The 23,034-nt window shown below is 37.1% G+C and overlaps 1 protein-coding gene across 1 annotated transcript in view; it reads left to right on the top strand.

The window, feature by feature from the left end:
- Positions 1–23,034, top strand: part of AKAP6 (A-kinase anchoring protein 6) — a 516,267-nt gene that overhangs the window by 333,118 nt on the left and 160,115 nt on the right. Inside the window, exon 9 of the mRNA XM_025392877.1 lies at positions 19,428–19,576. Within this exon, the coding sequence (XP_025248662.1) occupies positions 19,428–19,576 (149 nt within the window). The remainder of the gene's footprint in view (positions 1–19,427; positions 19,577–23,034) is intronic.

Below are 23,034 nucleotides of genomic sequence, written 5' to 3' on the forward strand. Positions count from 1 at the left end.
CATTGCTCACTCTCCTGCTTTCTCACAAGGATCACCTAACTTTTCATAACCTCTCTATCTTTCAAGACTCACCACTGGGAGAGTAACATGTCATTTTGGGAAATGTAGAAATGGCAAATGGGCAGAAAGGAGGTCAGAGCGAACAGGTATAGTGTCTCCAGAAAGGAATACTAGGAAGTCAAAATGCGGAGAAGCCAAGGGCTCAACATGTGCTGCAACTCCAGCCCTAAATTTCTAAATTACTGCAGGACCCCCTATAAACCCTACATATCAATAAATCATGATAATTATATAATAAAAAATCCTGCTACTGATAGGGAACTAGCAATCAGAATCGGAAAGGAAAAATTCTCACAATGAGGCTTCATTGCTTACCACACCCTGGACATTTAAAGGGAAGGAGTGACAAAGCAGTTGAATGGTAAGCTATAACAAGGCAAGCTAATCAGAGTGTGCAGACAAGGAACGAATGGTAGTGTACACCGCCAAAGGTGCACAATCAGTGTCGTTCCTGGAGGCAGTGGGAGCACAGAGTTTTGATTAAATCCAAGACTCATAAGACAAGTAGTACATTGGGCCTTGCAGAAAGTGACCAAAGTGCATACCTTACTCAGTAGACTTGATGTCATACCCGGGCTCTTTTAGTTGTCTATGTCTGTGCTGGCAGCCTCAGTCAGGGACTAGCTAGAGACTGGAAATCACGGTTTCAGGACTACTGGTTAGAGAGAATACCTAGGATGGTTAGTAGAAAAGCACTGGAGTTGGAGCCAGAAACCCCCAGTTCTTCTTCTCATTATCTATGTGACTTTGGACAAACGAATTTATTTGACCTCTGGCTTCTGCATCTGCTAAGTGGGGATAATGACACCTGATCTACCTGCACATAGCACAAGGTTGTTAGGATTATCAAATGAGATAATATATATGAAATCACACGCCATAAAAGTATAAATGTAATTTATTATCAAAGTATCAATATCATATTACCAAGTGATTTCTGATCAAGCAGAATATTACTCTCAATGATGATTTAAGCATTTATCTAGGTACCCAGTGAACAGTGAACTGAAGTAGGTGAACCTGGGCTTACCACATCCAATGAATCTGTTAATTTGCATACTGTTGCAAATAAGAGGACAAAATCAATACTTGTTTCATAGTATAATAGATTATTTGGAATGAAACGAAAATATAAATATCTAATTATGTAAAATATAAAATTTTATAGTTCTCTTTAAATGTCTTGTAAAATGGTAGAGAGGTTCATTTTGGGTGTGGGATTCTGACTAATAATAGAATGTTTGTCATTTTTAAAAAATACAGTTCTCTCTTAGGACTGATTCTCGAGCTGTGAAGTAGCAGATTGCCAATACAAAATACGACTTCATTCCTCACTGTTGTCTTTTATTCTGACACATTTCTTTCTATCTCAGAACCTCACTCAAACTGAGGTCCTAACAGTTGTTAAATATCAATCTGAAGAAGCCAGATGAATCGTTAGAATGTTTCATGTTCTAGATTTGTCTGATTGTTTCCTTGTGGTGTCTCTTAACTTTTTCCTCTACTCACTCTTCCCTACAAACTAGAAATTTGGTCCAGAGTCTTGTTTGGATTCAGATTAAACATTTTTGGCATGTGTACTTCAAATGGCATCCCATCATGCCAGGCTATCCGCTGTTCGTGATGCTAATGTGGTGGTGGCCAGACACAGTACCTCTTTCTATAGACAAGATTTCCTTTATAATTAGCAGGTAATCTATAGGATAATGCTTGGGCATTCTGTGAATGTCCAGTTTTCCCTCAAATATTTGCTTAAGAGTTTTAGAATACATTGATGATTCTTGCTGGAATCAATTATTTCTTTAGGGGTTGTAAAATGAAGATTTCCTAATTCTACTATTTCTTCCACATTTTTACTTGGCATTTTTTCCTATAGACTTTCTCTTATCAACATCAGATGAACTATAGTTCCTCTTTTAAAAAGCAAGTGAAATGCTTTTCTCATTATTTACCAATTTTGGTGGTAAGAAGTTAGTGTAATAGTCACCCTCAATGGCGGCATTTTTTTTTTCTCTTTTGAGTATAATTATAGACTAATTGATTTTTATTTATTTAATATACAACAATCAATTGCAATAATTCTTTTTTAGTGCTTGTATTTCCCACATTTGCCGAAAGGGAGCCTCTTCATGATGACACTTGTGTCCTTTTGGCAGATCCCTGTTAGTCAAGGAATGCTTCTTTGTTTTCTAGTACAAGAAGATATCCCAGCCTCACCTTATACTTTCCCTGCCTTCCCTTTTAAAAGTATTTTTAAAATAGTATCTTCAGTTCTTCCTAGATGGAAATAAGCCATATCAGACACTCTCCTTGCCTCACTCATTCTTTCAGTACATACTTATTGAGTCTCTGCTGTGGGTCAGGAACCTGTGGGTGATGTCAAAAGAAATCCGGTTCATATCACACTCTTGGGGAGCCTAAAATCTAACAGGACAGAGGAGTCCTGAGTACTATAAGGTGAAGAGAGATATGTTTTATATTAGAAGGACAGATCATGTATCATGGACATTCAGGTGGGGGAGGAGTTTCTTGAGCCCAGAGGAATATGTGAGATGTGGAGCTGCAGAATTGGAGGGAAGCCTGGGAAGCAGCGGTGGAAAAGCTGTGTACCTGGGAGGACATGGCTTAGTCTGATGTGAGTATAGGTGGGTTTTGCTATTTGTCAGAAAGGGAAGTCATGGAGGGTACATGCAAAGGTAGACTGGGATCCAACCACGACACCAGGTATTTAAATACTATACTAAGACATTTGATTTTATTCTGAAGAAAATAGCAACCACTAAAAGGCTTTTGTTCTTCATTGTTATTGTTTAATTTTTAAGTCAAAATAATAATATGACAAGATGTGCTATGGCAAGCCTGATACAGAAGCCTTTTTTTCATCTGGGTTGGATGCTGAGTAAGCTGGCCAGTGATGGGTCTAATGACTCAAGTATGAGGGCACTAGTTACTCCTGTGATTTGTGTCTTATATGTAACAAAAGATCATCAAAAGGGTTTTAATGTCAATTGATAATAAGGATGGGTTCAACTTCCCACAACCATGAGAAATTCTATACAGCCCAGGTATCTTTCTCCCAGGCATAGAACTCCTTCCTTTTTGGTTCTTTCTCCAAATCTTGATAGAGTTATACCTCCATGTGCTACTTACATGGTCAACTTTAATTATACAAACTGTAGCAGAAACCAAAATGATCTAACAACCAAAATGCTGAGAATTCAAACCCTGGAAACTGAAATAAGACTTCTTTTGCTTTTATTCTGAGACTACTTACTTTTGTTTTTTTATATACTCATTAGAACTTCAGTTGTCTAGTTTCTCAGCTTAATTTAACATATCATATATGAAAGATGAGACAAGCTACTAGAGGCTGCCACATCAAGAATTGCAAGGAATAACTCTTCCATCTTCGATGTAGTAGAGAGCATGAGCTGTTAAGTCAGAAACAAGAACTTTAAAATCACTGGGTCTAAAGCCATTCTATGTAAAGAAAAGCAGCACCAATAATACCTGTGAGTATAACAGCGTTATAATTGATGTTATATTTTGACAGTTATCCATAGAACAGATTCTGTTTAAGGATATGAAATATCTCAGACTTCCATCCTAAATGGAAGAAATACAATTCATAAAAAGTTGTTGGCACTTCAAGAGGTAAATTGTTCCATCTCTTTCCCCTTTGTTAATTGAAAGCTGAATGAGGTACATTTGGGAGTCACTGAGAGCCCAGTTTAGGGTGTTTGATTTTAAATAAGCATTTTCATTTTCCCTTCATTCCTTTGTGATTTGAACTTTCCTATCCTGTTATGTGTTGTTCAACTATTCTTCCCTGTGACTTTGAGAATTCTGTTTCCCTCTGTGGTCTGGAGTGTGATATATTTTCTCCATGTTTTAGCTCAACGGGGTCTTTTATCTCCAGAGTTCAAGTTTCATAGAGACTTGCTAAAATTAAACATCATCACTTTAAATTAAAATGTGTAACATGGAGGTTTAATAGCTTCCAGGGGTTTTCTGTTTGCACTTCTTAGACAATCCCAATCCACTTCTTTTTTTTCTTTTTTTCTTTTTCCTTTTTTTTTTTTTTTTTGTTTCAATGGCATGATCTCGGCTCACTGCAACCTGTGCCTCCCTGTTCTAGCGATTCTCCTGCCTCAGCCTCCCAAGTAGCTGGGATTACAGGCATGTGCCACCATCCCTGGCTAATTTTTTGTATTTTTAGTAAAAACAGGGTTTCATCGTGTTAGCCAGGCTGATCTCGAACTCCTGACCTCAGGTAATCCCCCCAGCCTCGGCCTCCCAAAGCCCTGGGATTACAGGCATAAGCCACCACACCCAGCCCCAATCCACTTCTTTTAAACTGAAGGAATCTCAGGAGACTTTGGTCAAAGCATCCCTTTTAAGGGTATTTATCCTGCTGTGGCTCAAGAAGTCTTTTGAATTTGACCACTCATATCTTCCCTCTCAGATTGGCAACCTGAGGTCTTTGTCAGCACTAGCCAAGGATCTCTGCTTTCTGCATGGACATCACCTCTCCTTCTAGCCTCCTACTGTAATAGTTCACAAGTTTTCACTCAGCAACTCATTCATTCACTAATTCATTCAACATATAATTTCTGGGCATTGGGAATGCAATTATGAACAAGAAAGATATGATGCCTTCCCATATGGTATTTACATTTCAGTGGGATATGGATCCCAGTGAAACAAGCAAGAATAAGCAACATTTTTTAAAAAAATCATCCAGTTAAATAAATATTATTGTAAGTTGCAGTAAATGTTAGGAAGAAAATAAGTAAGACCTGAGAGAGAGTATAATAGGAGATACCTACCTGAGATAAGCTGATCAGGGAAAGAAGTAACATTTAAATGGAGACTTACGTATATGTAGATGCTCACCATGGGAAGTAACACTTAAACTGAAACTTAAAGCATATATAGGTGCTAGCCATGTGAAAAAGATAGGAGGAGAATTCCAGGCAGAAGAAACAACGTGTCCAAGGTGGGAAGGGGCTAGATTCACTCAAGGAATTAAAATGGAAAGAACCTGAGAATCTGTGTGTGGGCAAGGGCAAGAGCAGCTAGGGAGGAGGCTGGAGTGATAACTGAGATAAGCAAAAGTAAGATAAAGCAGGAGGATATCATTTTGCTTAACCTGTCCCTTACACTGAAGAGGAAAAAAACGTGTACTTGTATTTTTTTCAGTCTCCTCTGAATATAATAGCAAAAAGGTAGTGAGAATTTTCAGGAACAGCTAAGCAACAAGTCAAGCTTTACAAGCTCTAAGCAGCAATGATGATCAATCTATACAGTGATAAAGAGGATACAAATTCATGGAAATCATTGTTGTAGAGTTGTGTGTATGTGTGTGCATGCTTGTGTGTGGCTAGTGAAGAATATTGGTTATGTTTTTTGAGTTTTAATTTAGGTTCTAGAGTTTTACTTTTGAAAATATTACTGCAATGTCAGCATACAAAAGAATTTTAAGTCACGATTTTGTTTAAGAACATTCCTTTTTGGGTTCTATGGGTATATTTGTGATAATTGTTATTCACATTCATCATACGTGCATGCTCTTTTCACCTTCCTCTTCCATTCTACCTTTATTCTGTTCACCTTATGTTCCTTTATTGGGTCTCCTCTCCAGCTGACATGCATACACCAGCTTCTGAGGCTCTGTGATCTTCTCTGACTGTGCAAATTAGGGCCCCATAGGAAGTCTCAACTTCACATGGTCTCTTCCTGTCTGAGACCCAGACCCCTAGGAACTGGACTAGGATGAGTCTCAGGTACAGATAAGACAGGTAAACACTCAAGACTTGGAGATACTTTTTCATGCTCTCCTCACCCCTGCTGTGCAAATAGATTTCCACCCATAGCTTTTCTTAAAAGTATCGTGTAGATTAATGCATTTCAATTTTTAAGTGAAGAATATTGAAATTCATGAACTTGGACATGTTCTATGTTAAGATATGTGTAGGGAAAACTCAACTGTGATTTTCCTCTACTCTCACACGACAATAATCGTCAATACAGAAGACTTCTGTGACCATATTTGGGGGTGGGGAGAGTTCTCCCCATACACTGAGCAGCAGACACCAACTGAGTGCCCTCTAATTCAGTTCTAACATTATCTACCCAGAGATAGTGTCATATCCCACAGATTGATGGCTCAGTCCCCAAGACTTCCCCCAGCCCCCAATATACCAGTTGAAAGTTCAGCCCTCCAGAAATTCTGATCAGAGTGCCGAACTTTTGGCTTCAAGTTGGGGTTCCCATGACCCCCTCTTTGGGTTGGATTAATATGCTGGAGCAACTCACAGAGCTCAGGGAAACACTTATTTACATTTACTGGTTTATTATAAAGGCTATTGTAAAGGATACAGATGAAGAGATGCATAGGGAGATAATTAGGGTAAGGGGCATGGGGCTCCCATGCCCTTCCTGGGTGTGTCACCCTCCAGTAACCTCCATGAGTTCAGCTATCTGGAAACTCACTGAACTCTGTCCTCTTGGGGTTTTATGGAATCTTCATGATGTCAGCATTCATTCCCCCGCAGTATAGGGTGGGATCCTCTCATGGGAGAGTCTTAAGACTCACAATCAGAAAAGCAGGCGAACATTAGAGTCCTGCCTTAGGGCAGGTGAAAGGAGAGCAGAAAGTCAGAGGCCTACCCCTGAGGCCTAACACACCCAACATTATAACCAAGGAAAGGCTATGGGAGTTATAAGCCAGGAGCTTTGGATGAGAACCAGTATATATCATAACACTACAAGATGTTAATGTTTGTGTATATTTGGTATGAATTAGTATATCAGATACCTTTCCAATTCAACAGCTAACAAGAATGGGGATAGGAGGAGATGGACACATGTAGTAGGGAGCCTTAGTTACATATGACTTTGAGAATTACTAGAATATTCTTATCTAACATTTAAGGCCCTTACCTTACTCATAGTATGCATCTTCTGCTTCCATTAGAATTTTAAGTAAACACAATTATTTGCCTTTACATTATTATTATGCCTTCAGTAAATTGATTAATAACCAGTATATTAAAAAGCAAAGGATTTTCTAAGAAAAATATTTTTGATATTTTCTACAAATATAGTTTTAAATAAAATATCTATTATAAGTTTTAAAATGGCTCATCTGATTTTCTCTCTTTTCTTCATCTTTATATATTTGTCGTTTATCAGTGGCTCACATCTCAGTGTAATATCTAGATAAAATGTATTTTCTCCTTTTTAAATACTTTTATATTCTCATCTGTTTTTATGGCATGTTACTGCATGTCTCCAGAGGCACACAGCATTTTTATTTTCAAGTAAATTTATATTAGTTACAGTCTCCAGCTGTTTTAGATATAGGATCATTTCCTGTTGGTACTGTTTCCAGGACAATTCTTTTTTTCCCCTCACAAAAATGAAAAATGTAATTTAACAAAGACATCCTATAATTGCCTTCATATCTAGCAATCTAAATACTTTATTTTATTTAAAACATCTGTCTACATAATATCTAGTGATTGTCCAGGGGTATGTCATTCTTGAGAAAGGCAGCTGCTGTCATTTTTATTTAATTTATAAGGAACCATCAAAAATGCATCCTTAATATAGAGTGTTATGCCACTATGTCATATATAAGATTTTTTTATGAGGATATCTTAACATTTTTGGTGTTTGCAATTAATTTAGGCTTTTTTCAGATTGGAAAAGACCATCATTTAAAAAATCACTATGGAATTATTTTGTAAGAATAGTAATCTTTTGCTACAGATATCAAATTATAATGAAAATGGTGGTATGCTCCTCTACTCATGTAACTAGCCTTACATAGGAATCATATTTTGATTGCTAAGCTTTTTTAATGTCATTTGTCTGTAGTGCATTTTCTTTTCATTTATAATAAAACTGTAAAGTCTTTTTTATTGTGAAGTCTGTCTGCTAATTAGAGCAGTCAGTTGATATTTTCTTGTTATTTTTCATAAAATGCATGGAGAAATATAGCAGCTTCTATAAAAGCTCTTTGTTTTGAGGGTAATACTGAATTGTGCTTGTAGAGGAACCCATTTGTAAATTCTGTTTATTGTGCATGACCCTCGGAGCCTAAAATGGAGTGTTTAACTTTTAATAGATTGTATCAATTTAGGCTCAGCTGAATGCCAAAAACAACAGACACCCAGGTTTACAGTAGTGTGGCTAAATGAGAAAGTTTACCTTTTCCAAGGAAGTAATCAAAATATTCCTTTTTGGAACACTAAGAATATGAAAGGGAAATGCTTATGGTTCCCTACTGACACACTGTTATGATTGACAGGAAAAACCAACATGCTTGCCACCTGAGACATCTTGTTCAGGAACTTTCTGGAGGGTAGTAAATTGGTGTTGGCACAAACACAAAAAAATAAAATGACTTGATTCAGCACTTTTCAATTCTAAATCCCCAAACACTAAAGAAAGAAGTAAATATTCATCAAATGATCAAAATTTATATTGATTTTTATTCTACATTAGCAGCTCAAAGTCGAGATTCTTGACAGGGTAGATGTCGGTTTGAATGATTCTCTTTGAAATGAGGATATAGGCACTGAGCTGAGTGCTACTGTGCATTCCTGAACCATAGGTCCTGATTATTAGAACCCTAGGAGCCTAAATTTTTAAAAGAACAGTATAAAGGCACACTTGTTTGGTTCTGTTTTGATAACTAAATTGTTGTTATTAGTATGTAAAGTAATTCTTGTTGTTCCTGCTTCATTCTTTTCTGTCTATCACCACTTAAGGACAACTATTTTATAGAATTTCAAAGGAACTAGTGTGCACGTCTTGCAGTCATAGAGTTAATAACAGCATTTGCCAGCATAGTTGTACTTAGGAAGGAAGTGCCAGTTCTGCAGGGCAAGAGAAACTATCTTCCTATTTTACATCTTTGATGTTTAGTTTCTACCAGAAAGTAAATAACGATTTGCTGTAGAGGAATTTAGAAGATGAGAATAAGGATGCTGCCATAGAATATAAGCAGAGGATGCCTATGTTATTGTGCAGAGATTTGCTAAGGAAACAGTAATGGAGTGACATCAAAAATTCTAATCATCCTCTTCAGTTCACACAGTATAATTGCACTCCCTTCCCACTCTAGATCATGACATAAAATGCTGAATTTTTAATGATTTTTAACTACATGCATTACAAAAAGGAGAGGGTAGTGGTAGATAAAAGCTCTTCACAAATGCAGTTGTTTGATATGTTTGTTTGATGTATTTGTTCTTCATGTTTGTTAGGTGGAGGTGTTTTGTTGTTATTTTTAATAAACATCTCATCTGTCATTAAAATGGAGGAAAGGATGTTTTTCTTTATGCACAAAAAGAAGAAATAATGGAAATGGTGTTAATGTTAATTTCTCAACTTTGTGTTTAAATGTTTACCATTTAACAAATATCATTAATGATGCAGCTTTAAAATTGAATTTCCTAAACATTGTAGTGAATGTTTCTATTAATTTGCAAACAACAGGTCCATAGAAATAAAAATGAATTTTTAAAGTAATATATTTTTTTTACTTAAATCATTTATCTTTTGCAGTTGTCCTGACTTTGTTAGACATGAGATCTACAAATAAACCTTGAGAACCTAAGGCTAGGTTTTTTTGTAACTGCCAATATGATCAGTTTTATGATTAGTTTTGTGATTATGATTAGTCTTGTGATATTAGTTTTATGATCAGTTTTATGATTAGTTTTATATCCTAATGTACAAAGATTAGTATATGCAGTGGTCTTTGCTGAGTAATAATATTGAAATAGCTTTGAGATTCTTTATTAAGTTTTTGATATATAAATTTTTGACAAGGGAAGATATTTATATTTTTTAATACTTTTATAACTCTCTTATACAATAATAAAAATAACATTCCAACAAACTTAGTAAGTGCTTCTTTGGCTATATATATATATATATTTTTTTTTTTTTTTTTTTTTTTGAGACAGAGTCTCGCTCTGTTGCCCAGGCTGGAGTGCAGTGGTGTAATCTCGGCTCACTGCAAGCTCCGCCTCCCAGGTTCACACCATTCTCCTGCCTCAGCCTCCCGAGTAACTGGGACTACAAGCACCCACCACCATGCCTGGCTAATTTTTTGTATTTTTTTTAGTAGAGACGGAGTTTCCCTGTGTTAGCCAGGATGGTCTCAATCTCCTGACCTTGTGTTCCACCTGCCTCGGCCTCCCAAAGTGTTGGGATTACAGGCGTGAGCCACTGTACCCGGCCCGGCAATATTTTTGAAGTATAATATTGGTCTTACCCTTGAATGAATATTTGAGCTACTATTATGTAGTACAGTTTTTCTGTGATTAAAGATTATATATTCCCTGAGGGTTGATACTGTGTCTGATCTAGATTTGTTTGTATCATGCACAATATCTTACCCCTAAGAGACACTCAAGATGTATTTGTTGAATGAATAAATGAAGGCCCTGAATCAATTTTACTCCAAATAAATACATTGCTCCTTTAGTCCTATGACTCCCTGCTCTGATTCTGTAGAAGGAAGCTTTGGCATCCATGCAGGACTAGAAGAACAACATGAGATTCTCATTCATTGTAATACCAAATGTTATTTGTATTTAGCCAGAATGTAGCTAATCATGGTATGTGAATAAATGCCTGAAGAAGTTTGTTTCCGGACAAAGGAAGTGCACTTAGAATAAGGTGAGTTATTTTAGGAAATTATGAACCACCAACAATGACAACAAAAGCAAAAACACACAAAATAAAGATGATCTTAGAAAAAAGCAGTGGAAAGGTAATAATTCTAAATTCTGGAATGAGTATGTGCACTCTGCCAAACCAAATAGTAGATATTTCCAAGTGTATTCATCCATTCTCACGCTGCTAATAGACATACCCAAGAATGAATAATTTTTAAAGGAAAGAGGTTTAATTGACTCACAGTTCAGCATGGCTGGGGAGACCTCAGGAAACTTACAATCATGGCAGAAAGGAAAGTAAATACGTCTTTCTTCACATGGCAGCAGCAAGGAGAAGTGCCAAGCAAAAGGGGGAAAAGTGGGCAGGCACAGTGGCTCACTCCTGTAATCCCAGCAATTTGGGAGGCTGAGGTGGGCAGATCACTTGAGGTCAGGAGTTTGAGACCAGCCTGGTCAACATGTTGAAACCCTGTGTCTATTAAAAATACAAAACTTAGCTAGGTGGGGTGGCAGGTGCTTGTAATCCCAGCTACTGGGGAGGCTGAGGCAAGAGAATGTCTTGATCCCAGGAGGCGGAGGTTGCAGTGAGCCAAGATCATGCCACTGCATAGCAGCCTGGATGGTAGAGTGAGACTGTGTCTCAAAAAAAACAAAAACAAAAACAATAAGCCGCTTATGAAACCATCAGATCCCATGAGAACTCACTATCACAAGAATAGCAGAGGGTAACTGCCCCCAGGATTAAATTACCTCCCTCTGGGTCCCTCCCATGATACATGGGGATTATGGGAACTACAATTCAGGATGAGATTTGGGTGGGGACACAGCCAGACCATAGCACCAAGTGTAGATTCTAATAAACCTGGAATTCCTTGGCAGGGCCCATGAGGGTCTTGAGACCTGAAGGTCTTTCCAGAAGAAGGAAGCATTCTGGACTAGTTGCTAAAGGGGATACTATTAGGAGGAAAGAAGGGAAACGTAGTATTTTTGTAAGGAAGCAAAAAAAAAGACAGGTGCTTAGATATACTGCATTGAAGGTAAAAAAGATTTTGTAGTAAAAGAAGGAAAATGTCCCCAAGTAACAAAATGATTACCAAAAAAGTAGGGTTTCCTCCCATTATATTGAAGGATCCCTGTGATTTTGAACTAGTGTGGACTCTTCCAAATACAAACTCTGCCATTGTTGGTGTCTCTTCCAGAAGCCCAAATGGCTCATGAATTTCGGAAGCTTTTTTTTTTTTCTTTTTTTTTCTAGGAAGAATAGTAAACAAGTTCTATATTTCAATTATTTTATTTTCTGTCAAAGAAAAAAGTCTCCTTAAGGGAGAATAAAGCCAACAGTTTTTTGAATGAAGCTGAGACTTCACCTTCAAACTATCTGTTTTATTTCTTTGTACATTTTAAACCATTTTAGATGTTCAAACTCAGTAAAATTTATTCAATTTGTATAGAGTGTCTTATCACATATGCTGTGCTGGGTGCTAGGGATACAGCAGTAAACACATAAACAAAACCTCGTGCCCTCATAGAGCTTTCAGTTCACTGAGGGAAGATGGACAGTATAAAAAAAAGCAACATGTTTGGCTACCTGTGATAAGTATGCAGGAAGGAGGATAGGGATTTCTAGGGATGGGGGTGAGTTGTAGTTTTTAAGTAGCAGGTCAGAGAAGTCTTGGATGCAAGAGGATATTTCAGCAAAGACCTGAGAGAAATGAGGGACTGAGCTGTCATGCAAACACAAGCAAATGCCCCAAGAGCACACCCACCAGCCCCGCTGAAGCAGGCTAGACTAGGTTGAGGACCAAAGACTGACCACTGCATGAGGAATGTGGACCAAAATCTGATTGGAGTGTGTTCAAGAGAGAAATAGGAGAGAGATTGTAAATAGCAAGTATAAATAATTAAAGTAAAAGTGTTTTTGCTATAATGGAGAACAGAGAAATGGAAAAATGGCTAGAAGATAGATTAGTGGCAATGGATTATTTTTCTTTTTCTCTCCGTATTGTTTTTTTACCATTGGAAAAATAACAGCATTTTTTGGGCTAATGTGCAATAGGAATAATACAGTAGAGAAAAAAAAAACTTGATGCAGGAAAGAAAGGCAATTTTGGGGGGTGATCATCTTTGTGTAGGTCAGGAAAGTCTGGTACCAAAGTGCAAGGGATTAGCCTTAGAAATATGGACAGCTTCTGTAGAAACAGAAGGAATAGCAGAGGACGTGGACCCAGATGCAGATAGGCAGTAGTAGATGTGGTGAGAACTATGAAGTCTAGTATGAGTGAACAGGGAGATCTACAATGGTATGAGTTAAGAAAAAGTAAAATTGATTTTAATATTCCTCAGGATGCTTAACCCAATAAAGAATTCCAGGACATGAAGTGATAAATCAGTCAAATTAGCAAAAAGCAAACTAAAAATTGCTTTTTAGGACAAAGATAAAGCATTATGTCTATATGTGATTATAAAAGTGATTATGTGTTTAATCCTTCAAAATGATTAGATTGACTGAAATTTCCTCCCCAAAATATGTTATACAGTTATTATTACTTACACACACAAGATCAGAGGGAAGTATATGATTGAGTAATGATCCAGGCATTGAATCTGGGTCACCACATACCAAGCCAAATTTCCATAAAATATTTTAACGAACTGCATTTTGTGTCCTTATTAAATTATTAATGATTAATTTATAGTCTCAATTTGAAAAGGAGTACCTCTAATGATTTAGGTGCTAAATGCATACAAAATAAAGGGGAGAAACATGCTATTATTGATAAGTAGCAAAGCAAGTGTATTAAATCTCAGATGAGAAGGCAGCATTTCTAACATGATTAGGCTGCCATAACAAAATACCACAGACTAGGTGGCTAAACAGCAGAAATTATTTCTCACAGTTCTGGAGGCCAGAAGTCCAAGATCAAGGTGTTTGCAGGTTTGATTTCAGGTGAAACCTCCCTCCTTGGCTCACAGATGGCCGCCTTCTTGCTACGTTCTCATATGGCTGTTCCTCTGTGCACGCACACTTCTGGTATCTCTTCCTCTCCTTATAAGGACACCAATCCTGTTGGATTGGGACCCCACCCTTGTGACCTCGTTTAACCTTTATTGCCTTCTTAAAAATTCTATCTGCAAATATAGTCACATTGGGGGTTAGGGCTTCAACATAGGAGTTTGGGAGTGAGGGGACATAATTCAGTCCATAATATTATGTTAAAAGTTTACCAGAGGTACTAGTTACTAGAATCTCTTAGACATTCCCACTATTTGGTATAGTGGGCATCCAGCCTGATAGGAACTGCTGATTCAAGTTCTCAATGCAACTTTCTCCAAGTACACCAGCCAGTAGGAGCTATACCAGCTATTTGGACTAATCCATTAGGCACTATCTTGTCATGACAGAAAAAGAGAGATAGAGGAAGATTAAGGCCATCACAGAAATGACAATAGCTTCCACTGGCACTTCATTGTGGCCAAGATGGTGTACAAATTTCACCTGACAAGGTCAGACCCATTATCTCAGTTTTGGCTCCAATGCCACTTCCGTCAAGCCTTTGCTCCCTACCCTAAACCCCCACCTTCAGACAATAAATTATTTTTATTTCTCATCCTTCCCTACAATAATTTCACTTGTACACTTGTAGTTATCTGTTGGCATGGCTCTCCCTTCTACCACACTGCAGTGCCTCAGGAGAAGTAACTAAGTTTTCTTCTTCCCTGTTCCCACAGTTCTTAGTATAGTTCTTGAGACACGAGAAGGTCTCAGTAAACATATGAGTAATAAATGGATGAATGCAGCCAGGTGTGGTGGCTTATGCCTGTAATCCCAGCATTTTGGGAGGCCAAGGCAGGTGGATCACCTGAGTCCAGGAATTCAAGACTAGCCTGGCCAACATGGTGAAATCCCATCTCTACTAAAAATATAAAAATTAGCTGGGTGTGGCAGCAGGCATCTGTAATCGCAACTACTTGGGAGGCTGAGGTAGGAGATTCGCTTGAACCTGGGAGGTAGAGGTTGCAGTGAGCCAAGATCATGCCACTGCACTCCAACTTGGGCAATAGAGTGAGACTCCATCTCAAAATAATAATAATAATAATAATAATAATAAATGAATGGATGAATGCAAGAATGTACAACTCATCCATTGAACAATTATTTACTGAGCCCCTGTCACATTCCGGATATTGCCAGGGTACTGGGAATGCAAAATGGCAAAGGAGACAGAAACAATCCTTTATGGAGTTTGGAGTCTAGAAAAAGGGACAGAAAAAAATGTAAACCAGCAAATGCAAGAATTTTAAATTTTGATATGTGTTATGAAGGAAATTAATCTGTATCTGAAATAGAGGAAAAATAGAATGGATCTAGTTTTGATAAGTTAGGCAAGGCCTTTTTGAGAAGTAGCATATCAGCTGAGAGCTGGAAAGATGAGAAGACATTAGCAAGATAATGTTCCAGTGAAATGGAACAATATGTGCAAAGGCCCTGAGGCAAGAACAGGCTGTTAAAAGAACTAGAATATTTAAAGTGTTGAAACAAGGCAAGGATGACAGGGGCATGGTGATCAAGAGGGAGACTGGTAGAAAACGTGGTCTAAGGTCAGCAGGAACCAAATATCCTAGGCCATGGAGAGAATTTTGTTTTTTGGGTCTGAATGCAGTCTAAAACCAGCTCATGTTTTATAAAGACTACTTGGGCCACTGTAAGAGAAGAGATTAGGGGTCTAGGAATGAGTGCAGAGAGATACATGTTAGAATATATTTGCTGTACTGCAGGTGAAAGATTATGAAAACTTGGACTAGGCTGGCAGCAGTGCAGATTGGAGAAAGAGACTGGAGAGACATTTTAGAAGAGGACTCAACAACTTAGGGAATAACCTGCTAAAGGAAATGAAGACGAGGAAAAGTCAACAATGACTCTCAGGTTTCTGACATGAACAATACACAGTACCATTTATTTAAAAGGAAAGGTTTTATTCTATTTAAAGGCCTAAGTACAGAAAGGTTTGGGGGATGTGGTAAAGATGAGGATGAAGAGTTCTGTTTTAAGTAGTAAAGTCTAAAGAAACCCGAGCAGCGATGTCAGGTGATTGGTTGGTATGTAAGTATGCAGCTTAGAGAAGAGGATTGGAAGGCATTACTACTTAGTTGACATTTAAAGCCATGGAAGAGAGTATATAGAGAAAAGTGGCCCAGAATCGAGCCCACAAACAATACACCAGTGATCTCAACTGTGATTCAAAAAGATCATTGAACAATAAATAAAATGAATTTTGGGAGGGAAAATGACTGAGAATCCATTACATTGGGTAAGCCAATGATAATGAAGGCCTAGACCAGAGTAAGTGAAAACTGATCTTTTTTCTCTTCTCATTGTCTACTCTCTCCCATGGCATTCTCACTTCACCTCCTAATGGCAGCCATTGCCTGTAGGTTTGTATTTCAGTCCTAATATTTCCACCTGCTTGCTGAACATCTCATTCTGAGCATCCCACCAGTACCTTAAACTGATAGATTCAAATCCAGATGATATCTCCCATCCACTTGAACTGCTCTTCCTATACAGGAGTATACTCCTACTCCTGTTGATGGTATCATGGGTCTTTTAGTGACCTAGAAGGGAAGAGGAGATTCCATCACCGAGTCTTCTTTCCCAACCCCCTATTTAGTGAGTAAGTTGCCAAATTATTTTCATTGTGCATCTTAAATATTATTTAATCGTGCTAAGTTTCCATTTGTAAAATATAGTAACTTTTTAAAGTATCCACTGTTATAGCTGCTAACAATTTTTTTTTTTAACCAGAGATTGTGTTACTGTTTCTAAAGGACTAAGTTTTCTTTAACTCTTTCTATCTTTGGACTAAGATAGAATATGAGAAAAAAGTTAAGACAGTCTGCAGAGAGATTTAGACCAGCAAAGCCATTCAACCTTAGCAGGAGGAACTACTTTGGTTCTATTTTTATCATCTCATTTAGGAATGAATCACTGAAAACAGAAATAGAAATAGAGATGGATAAGAAAGACCTGTGCCATCTAATTCATCTCCTTGTTAGTGCTGGGAAATTTCCTTTGCCAAATGCTTGTGAGGTATTATGCAATAAAAGTCATAGATTATAACATTTCAATCATTTTGTAAGGTGACTATTTTTGGAGTTACTCTCAGCTTTGTTCTCTGAATTTCTTTTTATATATCCCTGTCATATGTGAAGTATATCTCTTTGTACACAGAAATGACTGAGGATCACAGTGATGAATGCAGCTTATTTTTCTGTACTGGTGTTGAGTCTATATGAAGTTGACTTCTCTGTTTATGATCCTTTTTGTGACCAGTGGCACACATTTGTGAGGTCACTACGCAGAATGAACCATGGTCCAGCTTGTGACTTAGGATGGTTAAAAACTAAGAGGAACCTTTAGATATCAAACATGTCCTTTGGCGCCTAATGGCACAAATGCATTATTCTAATTGGGTCAGTGGAATACTTAGTGTGGCTATAATACTCATTAAACTCTGTGGCTTTGCATTGGAAGTAAAGGGGTGGCATTTTGGAGGAGTATTGTTCTTAAGTTCTTTGACTATTGCTCAATATCTCTGTAATCTCATTTATCTCATAAAAATTTGTATATTCTTCTAAAAGATTTATTCTGTTGTGTTTCTTATTGTTGACTTTTTACATTTAGTTTTATCCTTTTAAAAATAAAACATTATTTCATCAGTAGTTATCATTCTTTCAGGTTCCGTGATGTTTGCAAACCTCTTAGTTGGCAGTCTTCTATATGTGCTGTTAACATTCTGCATACCTCCTTTTCCACATCATCAATAAAGATACTAACATCACTAGATCTAGCATTTTCTTTGTGCCTTCCCGCCAGCCATACCCCCTACTCCCAACTGAATGTACTCCATATAACATTATCCTTTGTTTATAGTGTTTGACATAGTTCTTAATCCAATTGAGTGTCTTCTTATTCAAGTCAATTATTTTGGGCAAGAGCAGTTCACATGAACCAACAAATAGATTGCAGTTTTGATCTGATTTCTGAAACTTCAATTATATAACTATAGTTATTTTAACAGTGTTTCTTTAAATTCTTTCTCAGCAACCCAGAGCATTCATAATTAAGTACTTATAAAAAGCAACAACATAGGAATTCTAGAATGGTTTGAGACCTCATTTTTCTTTTTTTCTTTTCTTTTTTTAATTGAGACATTGTCTCACTTTGTTGCCCAGGCTAAAGTGTAGTCAAGCAATCTTGGCTCACTGCAACCTCTGTCTCCCATGTGCAAGTGATTCTCCTGCCTCAGCCTCCCAAGTAGCTGGGACTACAGACATGCACCTGGGTAATTTTTGTGTTTTCAGTAGAGACGGGGTTTCGCCAGGTTGGTCAGGCTGGTCTCGAACTCCTGACCTCAAGTGATCCACCCACCTCAGCCTCCCAAAGTGCTGAGATTACAGGCATGCGTCACTGCACCCGGCCTGCAAGACCTCATTTTTTCATAGGCTACCCATTTCCTTTATAGAGTACTAATTTGGAATTTAAGCAGCTGCCACTTTATAATATTCACTTTTTCTCCGTAGTTGAGGCTGTAAAACTAGAGATCAGGCAAAAGGCCTTGGTCAGCTGTGGATACTAAGAGTAGAAGGTCATGTCTGACCCGACTTTTCTTCTTACATGTTACAGAATTCTGGCAATTACTTAACAACTGACCCAGAAATGTTTTTCCTAGAATATATAATAAAATTGTAAAGTAGCGATTTTAAGGTTTATGAGAAGTGTTCATGGACATGCTTGGATTTAGTGAAGCACACTAAAAGAAGAGTCCTTTGGTCTACAATGTACATGAACTCAGCATTGCTCCCTTCCCTTTACCATGGCCAAGCATGCCCCTGAGAAGATATCATTCTCGGTCTCATCTGGTGTTCTAGGGAACCTGAAAGCCACAGGGATCAGAACAGCTGCAATAAATAAAGCATCTATTCAATACAGTTTCATGCCAAATATTATTCAGCATTCTTTTGGCCTTGGTTTGATAGAAAACAGCATGGTGAACTTACTACCTCTCCTTTACTGCAGTGAGCCCTAAGTATGAAAGATTTAACAATTCATACCTGCATGTAAGCAAAATCACTATTTGCATTACTTTAAAATTATTAAGACAGTAACACAGACAACCAAAAAATGTAATAAAGTCTATTGTGATTATTGAAGAGGTACTGGAATTAACACTAGGCTTTTTTATTCTCCATAGGGAAAATAATAGAGAAGCATTTAGAATATGTGTCCATGCAAATGTATGAGTTGGAGAGGGATTTTTAAAAAATAAGTGTTACATATGTGACAATATAAGGAAGAATATTATTAAGGAATTTCACAGAATTTTTATGTAAAGTCTTATCATACAGTATTATGATCTCAGGGATATTTTGTGATATTTACAGAGTCTTCTGAGGGTTCATTTATTCAGGTCATATTTTAAGGAAGAATTTATAAGATTCAGATCTAAAATATAATTCTGTAATATGCCCAACTGATCCCATTAAATCCAACTCGAAAAGAAGCAGTATAATGATGTGAAGAATTCCCATTCTTTGAGCTGTTACACCTCACTTGAAATGCATTCCTTCTGGATTAAAACAGCAATTTCTCTTTGTTTCTCTTTCCAGGCTGAGGTTCAACTATGCTACCTGGAAGCACAAAGAGATGCTGTTGAGCAGATGTCCCTCAAGCTGTACAGCGAGCAGTATACCAGCAGCAGCAAGCGAAAAGAAGAGTTTGCTGATATGTCAAAAGTTCATTCAGTGGGAAGCAATGGGTAGGGAACTATTCTTTTTCTTGTTTTATTCTCACTAATCTACTTTTTCAATGATTTTCCACTGGTAGGTGTTAGGAAGGTATTTCCTCTCTAGCTAACAGACAAGGAGAAGCTCAGTAGACTAGGCATTTATGTTATTTTCCATTTGTGCAAGAATTGAAGACTGGATTTCATCAGCCTCTGCCATCTAATCCAGAACTTTCTGACTCATTATTAATTTTTAAAATACAGCGTTGTGATTTTATAAGTGTTTTTGTGACTACAATGTGCCTCTAGTATTGATCTGTCTTCTTTATAAATTATGTTTTCCTTGTGTTTGCTCTTTTTCAGATTTCACAATTTATTTTAAAGCCTATTTGAGGACTTTTAAACACCAGAACCACACTGGAAACTTGGTAGAACATAATTTTCCTGAATAATGTAGAAATGTAATAATTGTTTAGAGACCATGGGTTAGCCACTTAGCTTCACATGAAGTCAATTGGAATAGGCTAGCTCTTGAATTATCTATAGTATGTGAGAGGACCCAACACCTTCACTGACCCATCAACAATTTCATTCAGCCTGGGACATATGGCTGTATTTATATTATACTAACTATTCATACTATTGAACAGTTAAGTCACATATTTAGATAATTCCAAATGACTTTTAAAATGATGTGAACATTGTCTCTCTATATATGTATATGTATATACACATATATTTTTTTCTTTTTTTCCAGCCCAATTGTAATATTTAATAGGTGATTTTAGAGAGTAAAAGAGTAGTGATGAAATTGGATTATTTCATAGTGTTAATAATTTGATAATAGTTATGCTCATAAAAATGGAAACAGTAACCTATTTTACTTTTAGACTTGTACCAGACAACACAAAGGAGAAATTATTCCCCAAAGTTACATTACATGTTAATAGCATTATATAAACCTATGGGATGTAACTCTAGCCAAAATATTTCTTAAAGTGACAAGAGGAAAGAAGCCTTTTCAAGCACTTGTTTGCATTTATTTTTTTTAAGTGCTTATAGTTCTGACTGGAACTACAATCCTCATGTAAAGTTTTGGGATAAATTAAGTACACTGAAGAAAAATTCTTTCTTATTATAAAAACCCAGTGTCTAAGAATACAGGAAATAACTCCTGTATTTTTAGTCATTCAGAGTCATAATTCTGTTTAGGAAATGAAAAGGGAATTTTCAAGTTTTCACATTTACCTATTTCTATAACTTGTTGCTCTATCAGTATATTTTAATACGTGAGACATGTTATATATGTAGTCAATTCATCTTACTTGATTCAGTAGTCATTTATTCACCAGAGGAAAAACATAGCAGCAAATAAGAAAGAAAAAGTTAAATCTCGAAGCATGAACAATAAACTGCTTTGAGGCCTTAATGTGCTTTGATTTCTCTAAATGCCTAAATAGCCTCTGGTGTACATGCAAGCACAAACCTTAGGTCACATTTTCATGTTTTGTAAAAGCCCTGGGGATTGAGCAGCACCACGTGCTTCTGACCCCGGATTCCAGGGACCCAACCTGAGCACTCACTCTGGGCTCCACAAATCATAAATCTGCCCTGGGAATTGCTTAGTTAACAACAAGCATTGTTCTGTGAAGTGGGAGTAGGTGAACTTGCCTGATATCCTTTGTTTATGCTCCTTGGGGTGCTGAAGGCTGTGCATTGTGCAGAAATTTAAGAGTGTCCTGAAAGAAAGCCAGCTATTTAATACTAAGGACAAAAACCATATACTCCTTTCTATTTTTTGTTTACATACAGAAAAGCATTGTTTGAGAAATGTATGTGGGTGAGGTTATCTGGGGTGTCCTGCCCTTAAAACTCTCTGTTCCCACAGTCAAATCCTTAATTCTAAAGCCTTAAGAAAGTAGCTTTGTAAAATTATCTGCTCCAATGATACATAAACTTCATTAATCATTCTTTTTGTTACATAGAATGAACATTGTTTCCAATAAGTAATTGTGGGAATGGTGTGGGCTTTCAAGGATCTTCATTCCACATGCAGATATCCAATACACTAAAGAGAAAATTAAGTTGGTGATACAGTTCATGTCATTTTATTTCCTTCTCATGCCTACAAGCATGCTAAAAAGATTATATGTACTAATGTAGTTGAAAAATGAATAAGACTACCCCAGGGAAGACTGAGCTGCTACACTGAATGGTGATCTTAAGTTTCTGAGAATTTTATGTAGCCAAAATAACTTTTAGAAATGAATTTATAACCACTTTAGCCTGACAAAAAGTTATATATCAAGGTGATATGTCACAGCTTATATATTATACAACTCTGAATTGTGTGGTTAGCAGTTATGAATATATGTGGTAGGAGGATTTCCCTGAACATACGTGAGGCTGTATGAGTTCTAGTAACAGAGTTTATTCACCTGTGGGAAACACTTGGCACTGGCTCTAGCATCCCAAAGTGGAACCATAGCTCCTGGAGGGACCTGCAATGTGTGAGTCTCTGGTGATAAACAACAGTAGCAAAAGTCAGTGCTTTTCAATTTAGGTGAAAACACTTACCAGTTGCCTTTTTTCACCCAATAAATATTCATTGAGGGCCTACTATGTGCATGGCATGATACTCAGCATAGTTTATCAAGAACACTTACTTTCTGTATATTTTGTAAAGTGTAACCATCTCTTTTTCAGATACCTTTTCCTATTGAGAGGTTATCTGATTTTATTTTTCTAATGAATTTCAAAGAGTCAGTTTAATTTGCTAAGTAGTATCATTCTTGATGTCAAAACTGAGTGTAGATTAAAAACCATGTCTTTTGTTCAGTCTATATAAAGGAGAGAACTGAGAGGCACGGATAGAAGGTTTAAAGTGGAGTTAAGACCTCGAGTCAGCACTCTGAGTCAAGAATGCAGGAGATAATCTATAAAGTCACTCTTTGCCCTCTCTGTAAGGATTTATCTGGATTCTTAATAAGCTTTTCCCCCAAATCTGGTGTTGTGCATATTCCATACTGTATGAAATTTGAATTAAGGTATCTTCCTACTATGGAGAAATGGAAGTCTTAAGTAGAGTTCATTAAAACCGCAAGGAAGTTTGGGGCAAAACATTGCAGAGCAGTTTTAAATCAAAACAAAATTAACTCATTCATTAATTTGACAAACTTTTTTTTTTTTTTTTTTTTTTTTTTTTTTTGAGATAGGGTCTCATTCCCATTGTCCGGGCTGGATTGCAGTGGTGTGATCTTGGCTTACTGCAGCCACAACTGCCTTGGCTCAGGTGATTCTCCCACCTCAGCTTCCTGAGTCGATGGGACTCTGGGGTGGGGCACCATGCCCAGCTAATTTTTATATTTTTGGTGGAGACAAAGTTTCACCATGTTGCCCAGGCTGAATTTTACAAACGTTTTAAAGTACTTTTCATATGTCAGGCTCTTGAAGTACAGATATTAAAATGGTGGAAATGAAATGGTTCCTAC

This window comes from Theropithecus gelada, chromosome 7b (assembly GCF_003255815.1).
Source record: "Theropithecus gelada isolate Dixy chromosome 7b, Tgel_1.0, whole genome shotgun sequence".
Lineage (NCBI taxonomy): Eukaryota > Metazoa > Chordata > Mammalia > Primates > Cercopithecidae > Theropithecus > Theropithecus gelada.